This window comes from Eptesicus fuscus, chromosome 23 (assembly GCF_027574615.1).
Source record: "Eptesicus fuscus isolate TK198812 chromosome 23, DD_ASM_mEF_20220401, whole genome shotgun sequence".
In the NCBI taxonomy this organism is placed as follows: Eukaryota; Metazoa; Chordata; class Mammalia; order Chiroptera; family Vespertilionidae; genus Eptesicus; species Eptesicus fuscus.
In genome coordinates this window covers 22,607,616-22,632,980 of record NC_072495.1, presented here as the reverse complement: position 1 = coordinate 22,632,980, position 25,365 = coordinate 22,607,616, and the positions used below count along the sequence as shown (strand labels likewise).

General features: G+C 52.4%; 1 protein-coding gene across 1 annotated transcript in view; it reads right to left on the bottom strand.

The window, feature by feature from the left end:
• MYO18B (myosin XVIIIB) overlaps positions 1-25,365 on the bottom strand; it is a 168,362-nt gene that overhangs the window by 99,255 nt on the left and 43,742 nt on the right. The window contains exons 16-25 of the mRNA XM_054712773.1: positions 24,681-24,761; positions 23,110-23,257; positions 20,363-20,522; positions 17,914-18,097; positions 16,909-17,131; positions 13,309-13,418; positions 6,387-6,452; positions 3,281-3,409; positions 1,413-1,556; positions 933-1,022 (exon numbers count right to left, since the gene is read on the bottom strand). Coding sequence (XP_054568748.1) covers positions 933-1,022; positions 1,413-1,556; positions 3,281-3,409; positions 6,387-6,452; positions 13,309-13,418; positions 16,909-17,131; positions 17,914-18,097; positions 20,363-20,522; positions 23,110-23,257; positions 24,681-24,761 — 1,335 coding nt within the window. The remainder of the gene's footprint in view (positions 1-932; positions 1,023-1,412; positions 1,557-3,280; positions 3,410-6,386; positions 6,453-13,308; positions 13,419-16,908; positions 17,132-17,913; positions 18,098-20,362; positions 20,523-23,109; positions 23,258-24,680; positions 24,762-25,365) is intronic.

Sequence of the window (25,365 nt, the reverse complement as noted above, 5' to 3'; positions counted from 1 at the left end):
AGTGGATTTTGGGAGAGCCGAGAATGATCTGTCTCAGTCTGGGTGCTGCCTGCACTGATGTGCTCACTTTGTAAAAACGCATGGAGTGTGCACTTATGTGTATGTTGGACCTTAATATAACGTTTCAGGACAAGGAGGAAGAGGAAAGAGAACAGGAAGAAGGGGAATGGAGAAGAGTTGGGGAGAAGGAGGCAAAAATCATAACTCAGTCATCCAACGTGAGATCGAGTAACACTCCCGTCCGCAGCGTATAAAAGTTCCTGCTGCTACGCATCCTTGCCAACACTTGGCTACAGGAGACTTTAGATTTTGCCCCTCTGAAGTGTGAAATGGTACCTCTCGTGGTGCTAATTTGCACTTCCTGATGCTAGTTAGGTTGAGCATCTTTTCATGAGTTTATTGGCTATTTGAATTACTGAACATTTGAACTCTTGAAACTCTTGGGCACTGAAGATTCCTATTTTTTTACCCACTTTTTTCCTGTTGGAGTGAGTTGCCTTTCTCCAATGACTTGAGGAAGTTCTCTACATATTCTGGATACTCCTTGCCAGTTATATGTGTTGCAAATTTCATTTCCATGTTTGTAATGTGTCATCATTTTATATTTTGATAAACAGAAGTTCATTTCTTACTTTAAAATAGTCAAATTTATCATTTTATCCCTGTGATTTGTGCTTTTGTGATTTAAGAAATTCTTCCCTTTGGAGCCAGATGACACGGGTTTGAATCTCAGGTCTACAATTGCTGGTTGTATAGCCTCAGGGAGATACTTAATACCGCTGGGCCTCAGTTTCCTCCTCTCTAAAATGGGGACAATAACAGCATGCACCTCACACACTTATTCTGAAGAAGTTTGCAAAGCACTTAGTGTAATGCCAGGCGCATCACCATCTCCCCCTCAGCAGACCTCACCCTGCACAGGGATGGGGTACCTTGCTCTCTAGCAGGTCTGTGTTCTGCCGGAGTTCATTCCGAGACTTTTCTGATTTTTCTAGCTTCTGTCGCAGAGTTGTAAGCTCCTCCTACAAAAAACAAACACCATAAGAGAAGCCATTGTGGACCAGAGGCATCGGTTCCAGGAGTGTTAAGGCTGGGGACAGAGTGGGTGATTCAGCAGCCCATCTGCATGATGCCCGAAGCTACGCTCCTACAAGGGACCCTTCCATGCACCCGTGGGTAGTAATGGTGCATTTACCCAGCACTCAGGAGCCTAGAGAGGAGCTGGGCATGGATGGATGGTGGTCAGTGCTGACAGGAGCAGAGGGCTATCTGGGAGGAGGCAGCCAGGGCTGTGGGTGGAGCATCCCAGGCTTAAGAACGTTCAGAAATGGGGGTACTGGGTCGGGTGCAAGCACCAAGATGGGGTGTGGGTGGGAGTAGCTACCCAGTGCCCTGTCTGCATGCGGACCAACCTCCTTGGCGCGAAGCTGCTCGTCCCCAATGGTGGCACTCAGCAGGGGCCGGAGGGAGCCGAGGAGCTGCCACCATGGCCAGTCCTTGACCGCCAGGAACACGGCCACGTTCTTCTGGATGCACCGTGAGGCCAGTCGACGGATCTGCAGGGAAAGGAGATGGGAAATTGAGGGTCCTTCCCAGCCTGGCGAAGGTGAAGGAATGTGAGGAGGCAGAGGGTGGCACAGATGGAGGAAATGGGTTTATATCCTCGTGAAAGGAATTAGATACTTAAAAATAAAAATAAGCTTCCACGGAACCAGGCTCTCGGCATCAGGCATTAGGCCGCAGTTTAATCTCGCGTGACCTAATAATTATAATAGGATGAGGAACAGAGAACAGTATACAATGGGTCACATCTTATAATCGGATTAGGGACAGAAGTCACCACACAAGGCAGGAATGATCCTTGAAAATCCCTGAAATTGCCTGCTAGAAGCTATGGCCGTGACTGTGTTGTCAGTTGATATTTAGGGAATAGATATCATCTCAACCTCATTGAACACTGTGCTTCTCAAACCTGAGCGCGCATCAGAATCTCCTGGAGGGTGTCTCAAAGCACAGACGGACTCAGTAGATCTGGGGTAGGGCCAAGCTTTTCCTTGCTAACAGGGATCCTCAGCTGAGGGAATGCTGCTGGTCCGGGGACCACACTTTGAGAACTTCTGACCTAATTCATTCTTATCATAGGAGGGAATCACACTGACTAACAAGACTGCAAACCCTTTCTTCTCTCTGCCATCCCATTAGCCAATGCATGGACAGCTGGCCCGGCCTCCCGACACGGCCTCCTGGGCACCTTACACACTTCAGCTCAGTCCTCACTACAGCCCATTTTACACATAGGGAAACTGAGGCACAGAGAGGTTAAAGTCCCCTGCCTGGTGTCACACAGCTTCTCAGCGGCAGAGTCAGGATTTGAACCCCTGCAGTCCGACTACAGATAGAGCCCGGGCTCTTAATTAGCCTCTATTCCAAATCACCCCAAGGCCTGAGCTACTTGGGTGCAGTGGGCCAGTGGGATTGCCCACAATATTTTAATTCCTAATGTTCTTGCCTTTTTCTGCTTTGGCCAAGTGCATATACTTGAATTTGCAAATTCACATAAGCTGGAGGCACACGTAATGGGACTCCATGCTAGTAGGGGTAATTAATAGTAACAATTCTAAATTGAAAACAGCTAGAACTTATTGAGCAGTTACTATGTGCCACATACCGTACTAAGCACACATAATCTCATTTCCCCTTTACCCAGCTACTAAGCGGTGGAGGTGGGATTCGAACATAGGTCTTGCTTGTCCCCAGAGTCAAGCCGCCTTCTCTCCATTGTGCAGGCTACAGAGAGAAAACTCAGTCTCTGGGGATCTGTGAAGCAGCTGGTCCAGGACTGTGGACTCTAAACTGGCCTCTCTGTCCCAAAGACCTCAGTGGCTGTGTCCAGCCCACATCCTATCGGCTGACCTGTGAAAGGTGGGACACACTGAAACCATGAACCAACCACAAAGGCTTGGACAACCTCACGGATATGTAGGTCAAGGTGGCATCATTGGTAGTTTGACATCAATGTCCTAGAAACAACCATGAGAAGGTCGCTCTGACTCTGACCACGCAGGGTGCGTCTGTGGACAGTAGCACAGGCAGCATCATGGGAGACATGGGAGCCCTATTCACACCCAGACCCACTGGATCAGAATCTGCATGTTAACAGCGTCCCACAGGGGTTGGTGCACGAGGCAGGCGTGGGAAGCGCAGGATTACAGCCCCGGACCAGCACGGATGGTGCTCCTCCGGCATCTCACGCCTCTGCCCGGTGCACGAGGCCTCATACCTTCAGCTTCCTGAACTCCTGTCGCGACAGAAAGCCCTTGCAAGCCGCCTGGAATAAAACGAAGGTGCGGGACACCAGCTTCTCCCGCTGCTTCTCGAGCCTGGAGACCACGCCCGCCTTAAGGAAGACCTGCAAGGAGAGAGAGCAGGGGGTGACTTCTCCCTGAATCAGACTGTCTGAAGTGGGAGGCGGTGGCCACGCAGACCCCATTCTCCTGCTTCCACCTGAAGTATCAGCAGCTGCCCTCGACTGAGGGTCTAGATTATCAAAGCTTCACGCCTTCTCATGCCTCCTCTTTCTCTTCCTCTAGCCCCTGGTACTCGGAGTGTGGTCCATGCACCTGCAGCATCATTACTGCTGAAGACCTTTTAAAAATGCAGAATCCTGGGCCCCACCCCAGGCCTGCTGCATCAGAACCAGCCTCTTAGCGCCATCCCCACGGGATGCAAACACACGATCTTTGAAGACCCACTGCTAAGACAGGCCATGCACCAGAATCACCCGGGGAGCAAGGCGAATGCAGAGCGCAGACCTCGCCCAGGAAAGGTGAGTGTGCACTTTTTAAATAAATGCCTCTGGCCATCTGAGAGAAGTGGTGGCCTGGTAATACTCGGCCTGGCCTTAGAAGAAGGGACAGAGAATGGGAAGGAGGTGCGGGAGGCGCCCCCTTGGTCAGGACAGGAGGGGGCCAGCCCGGCGGGTGCCACCCACAGGAGGTGCTCAGGTATCCGGCGGAAAGCAGCCAGATTTCCAGGCCTTGGCTCATCAATCACGGACGAAGGCCGCTACAGCAATGGGATCAATGCCTCCCTCCCCGCCACCCCACAGGGCCGCCTTCGAGTAGACTACAGGGCACACAACGAGAGGACCTGAAGCTCTGGGGCCAGGCTGGCTCCAGCCCAGGTGGTTGGGTAGCTGAGGCTGGTCTCACCTCCCAGAGGCAAAGGAAAGATGCTCTAATGGGACCTGAGGCAGAGATGGGGAGGAGTCACGTTGCAGACACCCTTACGCTCATTGTTAAGCCCTGGGCAGCTCCACCTTAGTCGGTGATATGATCAGGTGATCGGGGACATCACCGATTACCGGTTAACATTTCATGGAGCCCTTCCTGTGTTCTGGGTCTGGGCGGACCACTTGAGATGCACCTGGAGCACTTCACACGCACCCCTCTATGCGGTGGTTAATACGATCTCCCCATTTTAGGGAGGGAGGAACTGAGGCTAAGACAGGCCGTTCTCCAGGATGCTTCTCCATGGTAACACCAGGGCTTCTTTCCCTCTATCTGACTCCAGACAAGACTGCAATTATCACTGACTGTAATTAACATTTGCATGGCATCTACATTTTTCAAAGCTCTTTCTCCTATATCCCATTTTAAACTAAAAAAACCCCTCTGAGGAATCTATTGGCTCAGAAAGATCATGTAATTGATTCAAGTTCACATAACCAGTGATCAACTTGAGCCCCAAGCCTTAAGCTCATCTCCTGCACCCATTTCTCGACGTCACCATGAGCCTTCATTTCCTCATTCATTATGATAGGTGCCCGAGGTTCGGGGCTGAACTGCTATTTAATTCCAGGTGGAACGGAGGGTCTCCATATAGTCTCCCTTCCCCTGAACGTATTTTCTGTGATGGAGATCATTCCACCAATCCCGCAGGAAACCCGTTCTCGATGGGAAAATGAAAATTAACACACCCAATCGGTGCTAACTCTGTTTTGCCACCCTCTGTCGCTTTACGGAACACTTCATATCAGCCAGGGACACCAAGACAATTAGCCTCATTGAAATAAAGACACGATTGACTCATTACCTATCAGATTGCCTCAATAATGACTGTATTAATTTCACAAGCTAGTGAGTCCCACAAGCTGCTATAAAAAAAAAAAATCAATGATCAAAGTGATGACAGCACTAGTTCATATATTACACAAGGCGGCGGGTTCTGCCAAACCGCTATTGATTAAGTAGGAAGCTTTCATTAAAAAAGATAATTGGAAACGACCGTACAGAGAACAGGAATAAGTCATCGCCTCGGCACAATCTTATTTTGATTTCTTTTCCTTTTAAGAGCATATCGGCGACCAGAAGGCCACTGCATGTGGAATCCACCTTTTTCATAAATGTCACGGCCCTCAGCACAGGCCTCGATAAGGCGCCAGCGGCTGAAGATCACAAAGAAAAATCTATATTAGTTGCTTTTCATGGGTCCGGCTGCTTATCGGACCCAAGCAGAGTGTGACATCCTAATGACACTGCTGTAATTAGCTGGTTATTAATCATAGGACAGGAGCAAAAGGGAGCCCAGGCATTATAAGCATGGCCACCTGGGCAGCTTCACCAGAAGCTGCAATCTCACGCTCCCCAGGGAGCCATTGGCCCATTCCCTGCAGGTCACTGGGGGGTGGGAGGGGGGGGCCAAGGGGAAACAGATACATGTTCAGTGGAGTGACACAGGGTAATGGGTCTTCCACAGAAACAAAAGGGTGAGGGTCCCATGGTCAAACAGTTTGGGAAGCCCTAAATACTGTATTTTTCCTCGTAAAAACTTTACATAGGAGCCTACCAGCGCTCTGTGAAAATCTCCAAATGTTTCAACATTTTTGGAAGAGCTTTTGGCTCAACGCCAGCTTGGGAAAAGCTGTTTCTCTCAGCTCTAACCATCGTGTGCCTTCTCAAGCCCCTTCTCCTCACTTAGCGCTGCCCATGAGCGAGGATCAGAGCCGTGTCACAGCTGGTGGCGAAGCCAAGTTACGAGGCTCTGAGTGATGACGGTGTTTCTTCCCGGGTTTCGTGGCAGCTCCTTCCGAGGCTGCGGAAGGCAAACTGAGGTCCAGGATGTGACCTCCACCCAGCCACCGAGGCCCCTGGGAGTTTAACCTCCAGTAAATGATACTCCTCCAGGTTATCCCCTCCCACATTATAGCATTTACCTTCATGGCCTCATAAGAAGCGTGAATCATGCCACTGCACTGCAGGGCAGAAAATGACTAGCCCTGGTGGAAAGGAGACATGGAGGGAGGAGACTCTGAGGTAGGCATGCCCTGGGTCTCACCCGGTCCCTACGTGATGGGCAGAAGGGCGCGAGAAATAAGTTCTACTCACCTGGCTGTGCCCCACGGCCACTGCCTTCTTCTCCAGATCCAGGGTCTGCAGGAGCTCCTCCACGGCCTGGGGAGGAGAGAAAGGTCAGAGGAGAAGACAGGCAGATGACGGGAACCTCCCGAAGTGGAAGGTCAGGCCGCCTGGACGGCTGGGTGGGAGAGAGAGGACGCCCCCACCTGTCTCTGAGTTTGGGCGCCCAGAGCCCCACCTCACACCGGTGGTGAGCATGGACTGAGCACCTACTGTGTGCCAGCCACCATCTGCTTTCATCCTCAAAGCAACCCTAGATGGGTCATCGCATTACCATGCCCACTTTTACAGAGGAGGAAATCAAAGACACAAAACTAAGCGACGGATGTGTCTGCTATGAAAAACAATACGGTGGCTCCTAAAAAAATTCAACATAGAATTACCCTATGATCCAGCAATTCCACTTCTGGATATATACCCAAAAGAAGTGGAAGAGGGACCTAGATAGATATTTGTACCCCAAAAGGTAGAAGCAACCCAAGTGTCCACTGGCAAATGAAAGAATAAAATGGGGTATATACATACCATGGATAGTAGTCAGGGTTAAAGGGGAAGGAAATTCTGACACCTGCTACAACCTGGGTGAGCCCTGAGATCATTATTCTAAGTGAAACAGGCTGGTCACAAAGGACAAATACTGCATGACTCCCCTTATATGAAGTACCTAGAATAGTCAAATCCATTTAATAAAAGTAGAACGGTGGTTACCAGGGGCTGGGGCAGAGGGGGTTGGGGAGTTGGTGCTTACTGGGGACAGAGTTTTAGTTTTGCAAGATGAAAGAGTTCTGGAGACCCATGGTTGCACAACAGCGTGAATAATGTTACTGAACTGCATACTTAAAAACGGTGAAAACGGTAAATTTTGTTCTGCATATTTTACCACAAAAACAAAACTAAATAAAGGCATCTCTTCCATGCTACAAGGTTACACATGAGCAAAGCCACATCTGAACTGAGGCCTGTCTGGCCACGCTGTAGCATCGACTAGTATGTCTTACTGTTTCGCATAACCAGGCCTCAGCTCCAGAGGACTCTAAGCCACTAGGAAATCCGCCCCCCCTCCGCCTGTGTCACTAAAGTCCCCCATGACAGTCACCCCAACTCTGTCCTTCCTTCTTTGTGCACACCAGAGACAGCCTCGCTCCCCAAAACATTTGCTAAATAAATGACCCAGCCATTAACCTTCTGTGCCTGACCTAGATTATAGAGGGAGAGCCTGAGTTTAATTCATCTCTCATTTCTCCACTGCACCTGGTACTGTTCTACACATACAGTAGGAGCTCAGTCAACATGATGACTGAATGAATGAGTACCCAAACAGGAGAGCTTGGTGGGGTTAAGGATGAGGGGATAGGGGATGAGAAAAGCAGACCCATGCAAGAGAAACAAATTCACTCCGAGGTTCCTGGATGCAGCAGTAGCCAAATCCCCAGCCATTTAATGGAATTTTCCACTTTGCATCAAGTCGAACAGCCTTGCCAGAGATCTGTACCCTCGGACAGGTACAGGCCGTGCCTGGTTTCTCTGTGACTGCCAGTTCCCCTCCCACGCCACCCCCACGCCACCCCGCACAGACCTTCCACCCACCGAAAACCACCAAGTCAATTTCCAGAATAAACGGCCAGAAAAGCAATTGTGACACTCGGGAAACCAAAGGTAGTAAGAGCCTGGAGTAATTTAGTACATGAGTTTCAATTCCACGGGTCATCGGCATCACAGAAAACTTCCTACGATACCCCAAAAAAAGCTTATTAAAAGTCTGGTCCGAGACTGTAATCTGGGAGGAAGTTCCCTCCTCTGACCTCCTGAGAGAACATTCCATACCGCCCCTCCACAAATTGAGTGGTTTCACTTATTACATTTTAGCCAAAAAATGTTCCAAGGGAGCTATGGGCAGCAGAATGCATAAAACCAATATCTCCAAAGTACAACATCTTTTCTCTCTGCACAAGAGGAAAACAAAATAAAAATGGGCTCCAAGTAGAATGGATGAAACATAAATGAAACCTACAGCCCGTGACATTTTTCTAGGTCTACCTTGCAGTCAATGCTCGGAGTGGGCGCTGAGGGTTGGGGGAGGGGTAAGAATCTGGCGTGAGATCCACCTGGGTTGAGATCCTGGTTCTAGCACTCATGACCTATGTGACCATGGACAAGCATTTTACTCTGAGCTGTAGGCAACTCTTCAGAAAAAATGGGGGTGGGAGGTGAAATAATGGCACCATTTCTGAAGATTCTGTGGTTGTGGTTGTGGAGGACTTGACGTAGGACCAGGCGTAGGGGAAGCACTAATAAATACCGTGAGCGTCCATGTGTCTCAGAGCCTGTCCTACCAGCTCTGTCGTGGTCAAAACCTGGTAGAGGCACTGAAGGCCATGCATTTAGCTCCCATTTCTCAGATGCACCCCAAATGCTGCCAACACACACACACACACCCACACACACACACACACACGCCAATAGCCAAGGATTCTTCTCCATCTTCTTGCTTCCTTACAGCCCTTGAGATGGCTGTGTAGCCAAGAGTCTGAGGGCTAACAAACACCTTCTGTTCTGTTGACCTCACTTTACCGAGAAGAAAGTGCAGGTGCAAATGGTGGAGTGAGTGGGTGGCGACCCTCATTTTCCTCCCCTGCTAAAAGGGTGATACTGTCCCCTGCCCAGACTGTTCCACGGTTGGGATGAGTAATTGAGAATGTGTAACATGACTTTGTAAGTGACTTTGTACTTAATTACTATTATTATCATCATCATTAATATCACTCTTAGAAATTGTCACTTGTTGGGTGAAATATCAGTGACTTCATTTGGTTGTACATTAACGGAATCATTAGCCACCAGCCGGCTGCTGGAATCCGGGGCAATGATCCAGGTTTACATAAGAAATGTCTTTGTTGTCCAGCATCTTTCTGGAATCGGCCAAGCCATCTGAATTATCCAGATCACTGCAGCTTATTCCTCTCGACGTGGAACGCCGAGGAAAATGTGGCTGTTCGTGATTAAAACAGGAGACTCAAAGTGGAGGACAGCAAGGTGAGCAGGAAAATGACGATGAATAAATAAATTCCTGAGGGCTCAGACTATAGAAGCACCTGGATAGTCGTTCAGCACCCGGAGAGCGGACAGCTCCCCTCCCAGCCACAGGCTCCTTAGGGGCCTCTTCCCAGAAGAAAGGGACAAACTGGGAGGAAACTGGGAGTGTCCACAGGGTTTGAGATGAAACAAGAGTGGCTGCCTTTGAGAAGATGGATTAGCATCCCTTAATGTGTTCTTCAGATCAAGTCCCAGGGACAGAGATGTTGTTGGCTATACAAACACTGTAGACACCCTCAGGGGAGGGAGGGTCCAAGGGTTCCCTCACATTGATTAGAGAGACCTGGCCACTCCTGCCTCAGGCGTAGAAGAGGGGTGACCAGAATCTGGGACACGGCCAAGGTGAGCTGAAAGAGCTCCTCCACCAACCTGCCCGGGACTCCACCGTTCTGGCCACTGCGGTGGGCTTCAGTGTAGCTTAAGGTACGTTTAACCAGATGGGATGACCCATGAAAGGGACCCAAGATGGTCAGAAGGGATATAAGATCGTCATGCAGACCTGGGCATATGCCTGGATGTTTAGAAGGGACGGTGCATCCTGAGCAGCTGGAGGTCAGCACAAGGACATTGCTCCCTAGAATTCCTTCATTGCTTGAGCCCGCCCTGTTGTCTGTGTTGTGCCCTGTTGAAAACCTTTCTTGGCTGCAAACAAGTGAAGAAGGTCAATGGCACAGCCAGCCTAAGATTGTCACCCTGATTGGGCCAAGCAATGGACAATGACCAGCCGGAATGGAACAAGGAGCTGCCCCCTGATAAAGCCCATACTCTCCAGCCCTGCTAACAAGGACCCATAGTCTGGCCCCTGCCAACATCGTCAGCCCCTTTTCTTGACACTTGGCCTCCTTTATGCTGAAGCTACACTAAACTAGCCATGTGCCATCACGGCTCCAGGTCTTTGCACAAGCTGTGCCCAATGTGTGCACTCCTGACTCCTCCAAACTGCCCGCCAGGCTCCACTCAATCACCACCTGCTAGGAGGTGTCTTCCCTGGTGCCCCTCTCTCGCCCCTACTGAAAACATCTCAAGTTTCAGGGGTGCTCCCTGGGGCATCCTAAAGCCACCCTCTGTGGAAATGGCTTAAGTATTTCTCCCCCAGTGAAGCTGTGTTCCATTCATCCCTGTATCTCTGGCACCTAGCACAGGGCCTGGTGCAAAGCAGGTACTTGGCTAAAGTTGAGAGAAATTTATAATAACTTTAATTAAATTAACATCACGGATGGCACATTCTGTAGAGAACTTCACCAGACACTGCTGGTCCGCAGAGAGCTCAGTTTAAAAATGTTCAGTACCACCGATCATCAGGGAAATGCAAATTGTAACCACAAGGAGACGACACCGCCTGGCTGGGTGGCGATGGCCTCAGCTGCCTCTGCTGCAAATGGGGATAATCCCCACAGTGGGAAGGCTTTATCTTTTGAGGATGGTTTCAGGGTAAGGATCTGTAACCTTTTCACACGGTGCCAGAAACATTGTGGTGAGACTGGGCGCATGTGGTAAAAGGCACACAGGAACACAAAGCACGCAGTGGGTAACCACCAGATGACAGCACTGGGAAACAGTCTTGGCATGAAACACCAGTGGTTAGGCGCCCCACCTCAGGCTCACAGGGGACCTCACCAAGGCCCACTGTATACCCCACAGTGCATTCCCTCTGCTTCCCTCTAGTGCCCGACGACAACATTGACCTTTGCTAGCTGTCAAACTTGTCTTCTTCAATCCTGAGGTCTTCACTGCTTTACACACACAGGCTGACAGTGTGCCCACCCGAGCACATGTTCATGCATAATTCATGGCCTATCACGCTGCCTGGCAAATGAATATTTATCAGCTCCCTCATAAGAGGCAGGGTGCTGTTTCCTTTCGTTGCTACCAAAAATTCGATGCTGCCGCAAATGAGATTTGTGAGCAAATGAAAAAAGAATAAGAAGTGGCAAAAACTTCCCACCAAGTCCATTCCACTTGTAATTTTCCATTTTCCCAGGCCTCCAGCGTGTGCGTGGAGGTGGTTTCGGTTTGGCTGCGACAGGGAACTGCTGAGTCGTTCGGAATAGAAACTCTCCCATATGCTACACCCACTGCCACCGCACAAGACTCCCCACACTGCACATCCGTGCTGTTTTCAACTGCAGAGGAGCCCAAGACCTTTCGATGGCTCCATTCCAGATGCCCTGAACAGAGATCAAGTTGGGGGGACCGAGGACACAGAACCCCAAATAAAGACGGATACACAGTGGTCAGTGGCTTCCAAAATGAGCAGCTGCCCAGAGAGGGAACAGCCCTGCACTGCACGAGCTGGGACTGCTGTCCCCTCCCCACGGTGAGTCAGGAAGGCCACAAGGAAGGCACTGCCTGGTCTCCAGGAGGTGGCCTGTGCCCTGGTCCCTCCTGCTGAGAAGAGCCAGGAGAGGACCTAACGATAGTGACTCTGTTTACTCTCCCAGCCCAGTGACTCACTGACTGATGATCCCAAGTGCACGTGGGCACACCCACCTGAAGGTGAAGTTTCAACATGGCTGTAAAAATACAGTCCGTGTGGCGTGGTTGCCATCACTCTGGCCTTGAAAGATGCTGATGATGCTGATAATAGGAGCTCCTACAAATCGAGCCCTTAGCATGCAGCAGGCTGTGTGTCAAGCACTTCAACTATACTATTCCACATAGTCCTCGAAACACCCCACTGAGGAAGGCATTATTGTTGTGCCCCATTTACAGTGAAGAAAACTGAGGCAGAAACATGAAGGAACTTGCTTATGGTCACACAGCCCCAGCTGAGACTCAAGTGCAGATCTGTGTGATTCTGGAGCCCATGCTGTCTCCACTGGCCTCACTGGAATCAAGAAACTTGGGTTCAAGGACAAAACCCAGGAATGCCTGGCTGTGTGGCCCCAGGGGAGTCAATTCATCTCTTCATTTGTAAAAGGGCCATCGTCGCTCCTATTTTGCAGGGGCTGTTGCAAGGATGCAATGGGATTTTGCAAATTCTAAAGAGCTCTGTGGTCATCAATCAGCTGGTGGCCACTCTCAATAGAAAATTATTGGGGGGTTGGCACTAGGGGTCCAGCTGAGGTTCCAGCCCTGGGAGTTTACAGTAGAACTGGAGAAAGGAGACACAGGGGCAGAAATAGGGGGTCAGGTATGTGTATTCATTCACTCATTCATTCGTTCAACAGAGAATTGACTGAACACTTGCTATGATCCAGAAAACACACAGGGGGACCTACTAACTTTGAATAAGGGTAAGTGCTGTACAAACATTAAAACAAGGTGATGTGATGGAGAGTAACAGCTGAGCCAGGATTGGAATAGCAAGTTGACACCGGCCAGGCACAGACTGGGGGAAAGAGTGCTCCAGGCAGAGGAAGCAGCTGGTGCAAAGGCCCTGAGGCGCACGGTTCACTATAATTCTATAAGATGGGGGCTCTAGCGTGAAATGCTTCCCAAACTTTTTTGACAGCGAAGCCCCCTTTTCATAGACCATCTCGGGGTGCTGGTGCTGAGAGGCACTCCCTCGGGAAAGATGGCTTTTCATCTTGCTGGGTGCCCTTGCAGCTGGGACATGCTCTCCTCCTGGCTAATTCTTTTCCTGCATTTCCTCACGCAGGGTTTCGGAAGGGCCATTCTGGGATGGGTAGTGTCCTAAGGGGCATGGCGGGGGGTCTGGGCCACACCTCACACCACCCTCATCTTTGCCCCCAAGGCCCGGCTCTCAGATCCCAGTTGGTCGAGATGGCCCCTTCTCTTCCCCTATGAAACAGAAGCACCCAGGGCCCCCACCACCCCGGCACCCACCTCCACATACCTTCCTCTCGTCGACTCCCTCAGTGGCCAACATGAGCTTCTTCGTGAGCAGGGGGTCCAGCACCTGGAATCGCCGGCGGAACTGCGTGAGCCCCATGTGGTCAGCATAACCTGGGGGAGGAGGGGAGTGGGCAGAAGAACCGGTATCTAGGTGAGAAACCCAGCCCAGGGCCCTGCTCCTAACGTGCTATGTGGACTCATTTCTTGGGGCCTCAGTTTCCCCATTTGCTAACTTCAGAGATCGGGTTCAGTCCGCATTTTCTGAATGTCTCTGCAGAACACAAACCCTAAAAACGCTCCACTGCAAGTCTGAAAAGGCTGGGCTCGCATCCGCCTCTTGGGACGCCCCGATGTGAGTCAGCATCGCTGTCAGGGGCTCGAAGAACCTCTGCATGGAAGATGGTGGGTTAGCTTTGCTTCACCCAGAGGTTTTTCCAAACCTGCTTGACCATGTAAAATCTTTTTTTTTTTGGGGGGGGGGTCTAATACCTATTATCAGCCACAGACCACACGAAGGAATGCTGTGTGGGATAGTACCTAAGAGTTCCTGTGAACCTAACATGTAGGATGCACACAGCTGCACCCACCCTTCTGCATTGACATGGGAGGGGGCACCAGGAAGATGGCATGAGAGCTGGACTTTGGAGGAGCCCGAAGAGTTTGTCAGAGGATTTGGTGTGGAAGGGGCGTCTAGGCAGAGGGAGGTGGAGCGGGGAAACCTAATGCTGTTCCATTGTCAGAGCAACAGCCAGCATTTACTGAGCACCTCCGTGTGCAAGACACGAGGATAGCAACTCTCCTGTGTGACAGATGCTCTGGGCCTACATCACTGTATCTGTTTTACACATGTGGAAACTGAGGCCCAGAGAGTTAAGTCACTTGCCCAAAGCCACACAGATGGTAACTCTCCCAGCTAGGGGTCAAATCCAGACAACGACAATAACTAATCCAGTGGAGAGGAGACAGTGATGGGTCGAATGTGAGCAGGGACTGGGTCCCAAAGGAACTTGAACTCTAATCCCAAACCTTGAGATTTGGATATATGGGGCATGGTAGAGCCTTAGGGGCCTAAAAAAAAAAACAAACCAAAAATGCTAAAACAAACAAACAAACAAAAAAACCACTCTCAAGTATTGATAGGAGGAGGTCTGATGAAATCTCACTCTACTTTTGAGACTTTGCTCCACAGTAAGCCAAATGCTTAAACCATGAGGAAGAGTGACAGTGCCTGCAGGTGGCGAATCCCAGGAGCCTTCCTGGAGGAGGAGGAGAATCTCCAATCAGATTCAAAGGATGCTGACTGAATAGAGATGGGGTGGGCGGAGGCTAGGAGGTTTCCAGCCTGCCCTTTTGGATCAGATGAACTGGGTTCACATCCCATTTCTGCCCTCATTAGCCCTCTGACTGGAGACAAATGGCCCCATGTCTCGGAGCGTCAATTTCTTCACCTGTCAGATGAGAATCACATTTATTTTCACAGGGTCCCTATAATGATTCAATCTGCTGATGATTACAGTAAAAGAGGCTAACATGCATCGAGTGCCCTCCCACATCCAGGCTGTCTTCTAAGTGTTATTACCTTATTCACTCTTCAGACCCTCCACAGCTGAGATCCAAACTATTACAGGTGAAAAACACAGGAGGCACATCTCGGGATCTGCCGGTGTCAGCCAAGGTCAAGCCCAGGCCCATGCCCTCCAGAGCCTGAGCTGTGCCCACCAGGACGAAAGACACCTCATGTTTAATGAGCATTTTCTATACGCCAGCCGCTGTACTCTGTGAGACTGATGTCAGTTACCATGTGTGATGACAGTGTCTGGCACATCCTAGGTACTCAACAAACAACATGCCTATGTATGCATATGTAGATGTATGTACACGTTGTTTGCATGAATTCAAAACCATAAATATTTTATATATGTATGTACCTAGAGACGCATGTCAATATTTCCTATATGCTGTGAGAAAGACAGAAGCAATTTAGAGCAGAAAGAAAAACTGGGGAAACGAACCAGGTCTGGGAGGCAGACATTGGAAAGTTCTAGCACAAGGCATCCACCCTCCACTTGGTTGGAAAACTCATCCTGACGGAGTTGGGCGGTGCTGAGAATGCAGAGGACAGACACTGCAGTGAGGACACGCGGCCTGAGGAAGGGGACCGCTGATGGGAGCGTGCACACAGGGGCTCTAACGGGCAGTCCAGGGCGCCTGCAGAGGCCCAGCGCGCTCTGCAGCCAGCCAGGCAGAATCGATCCGTCGCCGCTGTGGCTGTGACCATCTCGCTCTCGCTCTTCCCGTGACATTATCTGTCTCCCTCCGCCCGATGTGCAGGCAGGAGGGAGGATCAATGAGACGCTCAGGGGAGTGAGGGCCTCATCGCTGCTTCCTGCTGCTCCCGGCTTCTCCATCAAATGCCTTGGGCCCAGGGTTCCATTATGAACACACTGGGAACAGGTGGGGGCAGCAGCCACAAGCTGGGGTGTCAGTGACCACAGAGACATTAAACAAACGGGGGTCCACCTGGGCTCCCCACCAGCCCCAGCTACCCCACCTTCTGCAGAAAAACTTCCTGCGCCTGAGGCATTCCTTATGGGCAGGGAGGGGCATCCAGGCGCTGGCCTCTGGGGTCTGAGAGGCAGAAAAGAAAGGGAAGGATTCGGATCAAACTCAGCTCATGAGATGAGCCAGGGGTGGAAATTTCGGGTGCATGCCCGCTTTCTAAAACACGGGCCTGGAAGACTTCACTCCTCTGACTGCACCCCCTTGTCCCCCACCACCCGTCACTGCCTCAGCTGGACCTGGGAGAACCCAACTTCCACAGACCAGTTCACAGCCTTCCCCGCTGGACCTGCCCCCCTCACAAGTCCCTCACTCGTTTTGAACCCCCTTTCCTGAAATCCCAGGCTGGGCAGTGCCCCCCTGCCTTTGCATATGCTGATCCCTCTGCCCAAGGTTCCCTCTCCCCCCGACCCCAGGCCCCAGGGTGAGCTGCTTGTTTTGTTTCTAGACCCAACTAAGATGCTCCCTCCACTAGGAGGTCTCCCCAATCTCTCCAATGAGAGCCCGGAACTTCCTCCTCCAGGCATCCACTGCCTATATCCCCGTGTGACACGTACCCCTGCCAGGTCGCATTATCATCACCGGTTTCCACACTGATCTCCCACACCAGGCTGAGCATCTTAACCAAAGCATTCCTCATTGGGGGAACTCTACTCTCGATCCCAAAGTAGAAGCTTCTAACACATCTGTTGCTAGAAGGAAGATGAGTAAGACACAGCCCTAGCCTTCCAGGAGCACACAACTATTTCAAGAAATAAAAAGGGCTTTGGATTTAAAGAGACCTAGATCCAAATCCAGGCTCTGCCATGTCCCAGCTGTGTGACCTTGAGCATATCGTTTGACCCCTCTGAGCTTCTGTTTCCTCATCTGTAAAATGGGGGTGCTCATAGCCTCCCCCTCACAGGGCTGCTGGGAAGAATCAACAGAGAGCTCCTAGCACATCATTGGTGCTCTTGTCCCTGGGTTGCCCCACAGCCACGCGTCCCCACAGGGCATGTCCCAGGCATCAGAGACAAGGTACTCACTCCCCGGTGGCTCTTACCTGCCCTGTGCAGACGCAGCGCCTCCAGGATGTAGGACCCGGAAAGCTGGACCCTTAGTGCGGGGATGTCGAAGGGCAGGGGCCCGCCTGCTCCGGGCTTGTCCCCATCAGGCTGCGGCGGGGTCGGAGCGCCCTGCCCACCCTTGCTCTCCACCGCGAGGCTCGGCACCAGGCAGTGGATGAAGTGTAACTGAGACCTTCGGATCACGCTGGACAACGCATCCTAGAACCGGAGAAGAGGGAGTCAGGGCCAGCTGTCCAGGGTGAGACAGACAGGGGTCAAGACATTCCCCAGCATACACTCATTCTCACCTGAGCATGTCCTGGGGCCCCTCTGTCCTACACCAAGGACCTCCTACCTACGGCCCGCTTTGTACTCAGGAAAACCAGGGGGCCTTCATAATGGCCCTTGTTGTAACAGATAGAGAAACTGAGGCATGGAGAGGGGAAGGGGGTGGCCCAGCAGAAGAGGTGGACTAGAACCCAGGACCTAATCTGTGGGCTTTTAAGTATAAGATGCTGTGAGGTTTTTTTCAAAACTTAACCCTTCCCGTGCCCCCACCCTCTGGGCTCAGCCTGACCACTGACCAATCAAATTTCCTCATTTGCTACTGGATGGACGTTTCTAGGTAACACATTACATCCAGTGCTGCAGCCTGCTGCTTCTCCCAGGGAGAGCCTGGTGGTGAACATGTGGGCCCTGGGAGGGAGGGAGGCAGGCGGGCCTGCGTGGTCAGGAGGACAAGTGTGCTTCCTGCAAACCGCCTGAAGCCACTCAAGTCAACAACAAGCAGCCGAGGCTTTGGCCTCCGACTGGGACCATCATGCCCCAGGAGTGTGACTGTGGCCGTTGCCTTGCTGCCCTGAGTGCCGGCGTCCTCCTCTGTGGCACTCAGGGCGATGCCTGCCCTCCAGGCTCACTGGGAGGTCAGAGGCGCTACAGGTGGGTGACCCGTCCTGGAGGAGGGGAGGGACGTGTGGCTGTGAGAACAGCCACCCACTCACCATCTGCAGCTTGATCTGGGAGCAGGGGGCTCTCCTCTTCACCGCGGCAAAGCTGCTGGCAAAGGCCCTCCTGATGGCGCAGCTCCTCTGCAGGGCCTGCTGGGAGGTGCCCTCCAGGCCGGCCACCGCGCGGCACACGGGGGGCAGCTTGGCCCGGGCCTGGAACAGGCTCCTCAGCTCCTCCCTGGCAGGTCCAAGGGGGAGAGAGGGGGCCTTTAGGGCTTCCACGGGAGACGGGTCCACTTTGCTTCCTGCTGACCTGCTTCCTGAACCCTCCCCGTGAATCACACATGCTGGTCACTGTCCCTCTTGGCCAGATGAGCCTTTGCCTCCTGACCAACACCAGCTCCTTCCTCGGGCCCCTCTCCTCCCATTAGAGCCTCTCTCGTTTGCTGGGTACCCCTGCTGCTTCCACGCCTGCGGGAATTCTAAACCGGCACCTTCTCGGAGAGCAGAAGCAACTCTGGGACCCCAGAACAGGTCCAGCCCAGAGTAGGTAGTTACTCTGTGTTTCACGCAAGAATGAAGGACGCGCAGGCTGAGCAGTCAGTATGTGGATCTGGACCAGTCAATGAAAAGTCCGGCCTGATCCGAGGGGCTTCCCTGGGCGCTCCTGTGAGGTCCAGGTTCTGAGATTGGTGGGCCAGAGCCAGGGCCCCTGGAGGCTCTGCTCCGGTAAGCCTGAGCCGGCCCGCCTGCTTCAGTGGGCAGAAGAGGATTAAGAAGGCTGGGCAGACCCTTCTGCGCCCTGGGATGAGGCTGGGACCCAGAGGAAGCCCCTGCCTCTCAGGTCCCACCTGACCCACCCTCCAATAGAAGCGTGAAGCACTTCCCACCGCTCCCTGCAAGCCCAGGACGCACCCCAGCCCCAGCCCTCAAGCCCTGTTATCCATCTTCCTCCATGCCTGACCCAACTGTGCAAACTGTTGAGGAAATGAGTCTCAAATGCCCAAAGCTGCTTCAAGTGCTTAAATGCCTGACCGAGCACAAAGACCAACAATGGCTTGAAGACACTCACATTGAATTAAAAAGCTAGGGAGGGTTCCGGGGAGCCCCCAGGAGGCAGGAGCCATGAGAGGAGAGGGCAGGGCCCTGGGGCATGTGAGCACTACCCCCTGGTGTAGGGAGAGGAGGCTGTACCCTTAGTCCTGGTCCCTATACAGGGACTGTCCCATTGTGGGGTTGGGAGACTTGACCTTTGGCCTTCAGTTTACTCTGTGACCTTGGGTGAGTCACGTGTCCTCTTTGGGCCTCAACCTCTGATATATAAGGCAAAAGTGCCTGACCAAAATTTGAGTGTCCAAGAACCCCGAGAAGCTTGTAGCAAAGCAAGTCCCGGGGCCCTCCCCAGAGAGACTGGGTGGCGCCCGGGAATCAGAATGCCAAGCAAGCCGTCCTGGCGCGTCTGGCGCTCTTGGCTGCAGATCTACACGCTGAGGAAAAGCTGTTTGCTCTCAGAAATCACCAATGCTTGGCTCTCGAGCGCACAAGGCCTCCCAATGGGACTTACTCCCAACCTGCCTGCTCTTTCACTCCTGTGAACACGACTTCGCACATGATGTTCCTTCCTCCAGATGTTCCTTGCTCACCAGGCCATTTGGCCCACAGAGGTTTGCCTCACCCTTTCCAAACCCCACACCCCTCACCCAGCCTGAGCCACAGGATCCTGGAGCAGAAAGGGAATCTTCATGGCCACAGTGAGACGTGGGTTGAGGGCCTGCTAGGAGCCAGGCTACCTAATAAGCCATCAGTCATGTCGCTAAAACCTTCCATCAGACATGGCAGCTTGGCATCACACCCACTGCTCAGATTATGAAACTGAGGCCCGGGTCATGCAGCTTAAAAAAAGCAAAACCAGAATCTGAGTATCTGCCTGACTCCAAAGCTGTGCACCATCTACCAAATCTTGTGGTCTTATCCAACAAACCCTGATTTTATGGTGGAGAAAGCAAACACACGCACACAAACACGCACACACACGCATGCACACACTTCCAGTAACTCTGAACCGAAGGCGGTGATTGCTGCCAGCCCGCGGCCAGCACTTCTGGAAAGAGCAGCCAGGGAATGCAGTGAGGCTTTTTTTAATGCTACAAAACATTATCACTTCGGTTTTACAACCCCCTAGTTCTAGGATGTCTATAAAAGCTGTTCCAGTCACATCATCTCTCAGATACTTAATGAAAGGCAAAGAGCCGAAATAAGAAGTCACAGCCTCGGACATTTGTTCCGCCTCCCCAGAGGCCGGCTCTTCTCCTCGGCTGGGCTCACTGGCCCTGGGGAGACATCGCGCTGCTCTGGTTTGAATTACGGCCCTGTCGTTAGAGATGGTTCCCGGAGCAGCCCTCGCTGGCTGGGTTGTTGTGACTGCCCGGCCCCGCGGGGGAAGGAGCCGCAGCGCCTCCAGTGGCCCTGTCCTGGCCCTGGCCCTGGCCCTGGCCGGACTCACCTTTTGGAGTGCTGCAGGACCTGGGGGGCGTCCAGGGCTGAGAGGTTGGGCTTGGCCCGGTGGAGCCAGCCCGTGAGGTCGTAGCGCACAGGGTCCTGTCCCCGCTGGTGGGCGATCTCACACTGCAGGGGCTGCTCACAGGGTCGAAGGGCAGAGGTCCCTGCAAGCAGACAGTGCATGAGTGCGGGGGCCCAGCGGGGACACTGCGGTCACTTGGCGTCACCAAGAGCACACTCGTTGCATTTTAATACGTCTCCAGGCGGCTAGAGCTGACCGTTCTGAGGACCCACATTTCCCCTGCTTTGTGCATTTGTCCGCATTATTTCCCACATGGATTTTATTCCTCCTTACAGTCCTGAATCCAGAATACCTGTTTCCCCCGAGCATCATTAGTGCATGCAATCTGCATGATTTTTTACCAGGCCCATGAATCACCTGGGCTGTTATTAATGTTTTCCTTAACTTGACTCACATTTTCACAGATAAACCCATTTATAAAGGAGCATTATGTTGCAGGTTTGGTGGGCAGACTATACTTATTTTTTAATAGTCATGAAAATAAATACATAATTACTTAAAATGTTGAAAATATCTTTATCTTGAATACCGTCAACCAAATAAAGGCACAGCCTACTCTTGGGAGATGCTGGCAGACACTTTGTTGGGAGGGTCTGAGTGGGAGAAACAAAGGGGCTTGGAGTTGGAGAAGACCTGAGTTCAAATCCCAACTCTACTACTTATGACTGCATGACAGCGGCTGTGCCACTTAAATCTCTGAGCCATGAGGGCTGCCCAGCCCCCTCGGGCCAGCCACCCGCAAACACACCTGCGGCGAGAAATAGCAGACAGCGAGGGCAGGTTAGCGAGACCCCGAGTGTTCTGCTTGAGTGACTGCTCTCACTCACTCAGCTAATCAGGAAGCCCTATCGGCAAAGACGGTTTGTTTGTTTGTTAACAAAATGTCTGAGTCACTGTCTCTCAGTCAGGCAGCAACAAAGGAGTGACAGTCTCTCCCCTGGGAACGAGGGCATTCTGTCGGGGCATCTGTGATTGGCATCTGGGGCCTCACAGGAAAAGGAGAGGGGCCACGGATTAGCCGAACCCCCTCCTGTCCCAGCCACGCCCTACGGGACACTTTCCGCTTCTGACCCTATTTTCTGTTTCTTTTGTCCAAAAGTCAAGATGCAGAAAGCATTCCATTTGAGGAATCCGTTTCATCCGCTTCGGGACCGTCGGGTTTCGCACTTCATCTGTCCTGTACCAGGAGTCACTGTCCTCCTCACCGTGCCAGCGCTCTGCGTGCTGCGACCAGCCCAGCACTGCCTGATGCCCCTGGTGATGGCTGCCATGGAGCAGAGGGGAAGGGAGACGGGAGCAGGCGGGTGGGGGTTATTATTTTACAAAAGGCGGTCAGGCAGGTCCCTGCGACCCACAGGAGGTGAGGGAGAGATGCACACTGACGTGGGACGGAGAGTGTTCCAGGCAGAAGCAACAGCCAGTGGAGGACCCTGGGGTGGGGATGTTTAAGAAGCCGCTGAGAGAGCGGTGTGATTGGAACAGAGCGAGAAAGGAGAGGGGAAGGGCAAAGGGCAGGTTCTTCCGAGGCCCTGCCGTGGTCCAGGCCTAGGGAGTCAGCAGAGGACAGGCCTGTGTCCTGAACCCTGGGGGCCCCGGGACGTCAGAGGGCCATGAGGAGCAAGCACATAGATAACAGCACCCAAAGTGCTGGAAAGGGCCCTGAGGGAAGTGACCAGGGAGCTGTGATGGGACGGCGTGGCTGGGAGGGGACGGCTCAGACAGGGTCGGGGAGGGCTCTGAGGCGGGGCCTTCTGGGCAGCGAGCTGCAGGGGGAGGAAGCACAAACGCCTCTTGGCCCACATGAGCTCATCCGTCCTCACTCCTGTCCCCTGGGAGGCGACTTCCCAGAAGCCACACACATTACAGTGAAGTCATGGAGCGGGATCCAACCCAGGTCTCTGTGGACAGAAGCCTGGGGAGCTTTGAACAGCTCTGCCTCCGGGCCATTCTGCATCTGGGTGCCTCCTCCTCCACCCCCATACCCCAAAAGCCCCAAGCCTGCCTGCCCCTGCGTGGTTGAGTTGTGGAGCATCCACCTATGAACCAGGAGGTCACAGTTCGATTCCCGGTCAGGGCATATATGTAATTATATATGTAAGTCATATACATTTATATATTTTATAAATGGCATAACTATATATAATTGTATTTCATGACTGTGTTGCTATAAAGACAAATAGATTACTGTTAGTAACACATGCATAACGAAGTACCAACGCTGGGTGGCCTACACAACAGAAACATATTTCTCACAGCTCTGGAGGATGGAAGGCCAAGACCAAGGTGTCGGCGGGTTTGCTTTCCCGCTGAGGCCTTGGCTTGTGGACAGCCACTTTCTCCCTGTGCCTTTCCTCGGTGTGTGTCTGTGTCCCCATCTTTCCTCAAAAGGACACCAGTCATGTTCAATTAGAAGCCACCCCCATGACCTCAGCTAACCTCAGTGGCCTCTTTAAAGACCCCTCCTTTACACAGACGCACATGCTGAGGTACTGCGGCTTAGGACGTCAGCAGGTAAATTTGGGGGGAGGATCCTGTTCAACCCACCACGTATGCATGTTAAAACATTGTAGGCCTGGACCACGGCAGGGCTTCCGAAGAATCTGCCGTCGGCCCTTTTTCTGCGGCTGACAAGGACAGATTCCCACCCCCAAGCTCCCTTGCTCCCTTACCTTCGGCGCCAGCTCCTTTCTTCTCGAAGGCTGCACAGAGACGCTCCAGCACCACGCCGTCAGTGGAGCCCTCCACCCGGACCTCCTCGTCCAGGACCCAGAAAAGGCCCCTGGCGTCCACAGCACCCCCTCCAGGCGGTAGGCGGACCTGGCAGGAGATCCATGATACACTGAGGAGCCCTGATCCCCAACAGATGCCAGTCTTGGCTTCTCTTCCCTCTTCTAGGAGTCAGGGGAGCTGAACCCCAGGCATTGTTACTTAAACATATGGCCCGGATCCATACTTCCATGTATTACCACTCAGCCCAAAACCACAACACTGTAACAACCTCTCAGCTCCAAGAAGTCAGAATCCCGCCTCTACCCTCACTTCCTGTGTGACTTTGGGCAACTCGCTGCACCTCTCTGAGCCTCATTTCCTCTAATGTAAAGTGGAGGCTGGCGGTTCCTTCCGCAGAGGGCTGTGTGAGGATTTCACACAGGAAAGTGCCGTGTAAATGACACGTCTCTAGATACACACGCGGCTGTGTGTATGTGTGCACAGCCCAACATGAAAGGATTTACTCCATCCACATTGCTTCCTCCTAGAAGTCTTTGACTTTTTAAAACTAAATCCTGAGGGTGGAAGAGAAGTGCCCAAATAATGTTTTGGAGGAGATGGTGAACTTGGTTCAATAGCACAGACACGGAATTTTAAATCTAGCCCCGAGCTTGAGACCATGTGGGCAATGCTTATAATTGTGCACGTGGGAAACAGAGAAGCCGGGGCATTGAGGGGCTTATCCGAGGGCCCGTGATGAGTTGGCATAACCAATAACCGTGCTGAGTGGTTACGGAGGAAATGTGATGCGTACGGTGGCCCTGGTGACAGGGACAGGGACAGGGACTGCGGGGCCTCCCAGGACGTGAGGATTTCAGTGCTAAAGCCAGCAGGGTCCCCGGCACATCAGGACAGCGGGCTTCCCTAACAGAAACATTGACCCACACTCCTCAGAGGCCCCTAGAGAAGGGACATGTCCAGGCCACATGGAGAGACATGGGCAGAACCAGAACTGGGCCCCAGGCCTCCTGTCTCTTCATCTTGTGCTGCTTTGCTGGGGTCAAAAGCGACAGCCAGCCCATCCTCAGAAGGCAGCTGTTCCCAGCCACCGCCCAGGCATCTGGGGACACCATAGCCCTTCTCTCCTCACGGCCATGGTCGTTCCTCCAGGACTTCCCCTTCCAGGGACGGGAACATGACAGGGAGGTGGAACCAGCAAGAGAGGTGCCAACAAGCTGCATAAGCAGGTGAATGGCTGGCGGGGCTCACGAACAAGGGGACTTTGAGGGGACGGTGCAGCCCCCTGTGAGCCAGGAGAAGCCTGGGAGCCCACCCTGCCTGAATGGATACAGGGAGGAGGGAAAGGGTAGTCCGTGCTATCAAATGGCGGGAGAAATTCCACCTGCAGGACACCTACTAGGTGCCAAGCACCCTGCCAGGTGCAGAGAGCATTCAGGCTCAAATCTGCAAGTATTTCCATTGAAAGGCCTCGCGGTGTCTGAGAGCCCTGGTTTGCTGAGCCCCATGTTACCTGGGAGGGATGCTGATCCACAATGGCCACCGTGGTCCCCGGGGATGGCTCCGGGAGGTCAAACTGCACGGGAAGGCCTTCCTGAAAAGTCACAGAAATTCAAGGTCAGTTGCATCCATGAGCCGAACGAATGGGATAGAGAACTGCTGGAAGAGGCGAGAGAAGTGAGGACTTTCCTCACCCCCAAGACCAGAAGAGCTGCTCACGCAACCCAGAGACTTGTAAGCAATAACAAAAGGTTATTTTTAAAGCCAATGTGTTTTCAGGGAGTTTATTAGGTCGAGTTACCATGGCAAATGGTAACTGATACGAAAGTATTATTTCTGTTTTGTATGTGAAAAAAATCGAGGATCAGAGAGGGTGAGTGACTTTCCTAAGGCCACACAGCCAATAAATGACAGAGTTAGAGTCAGACCCCAGGTCTCATCAATGTCTTTTCTCTGAGCTTTATCCATGTTGATGCTTTTGTTTCTTGCTCTGTGGGCTCCAACCAAAGAAATGGCGGTAATTTGAAAACCCCAGTATCTACTGAAAAAAAAAATATGGGCATTTCTAATATTTTGCCCTTAGCACTTGCTGGAGTCAAGGGGTCTCCTTCGGGGAGGAAGGAGGGAGCCGAAATCCGGGTGCTGGCAATGCTCCACGGCCCGCCTGGGCGGTAGGTGCGCGAGTATGTTCGTTTGGA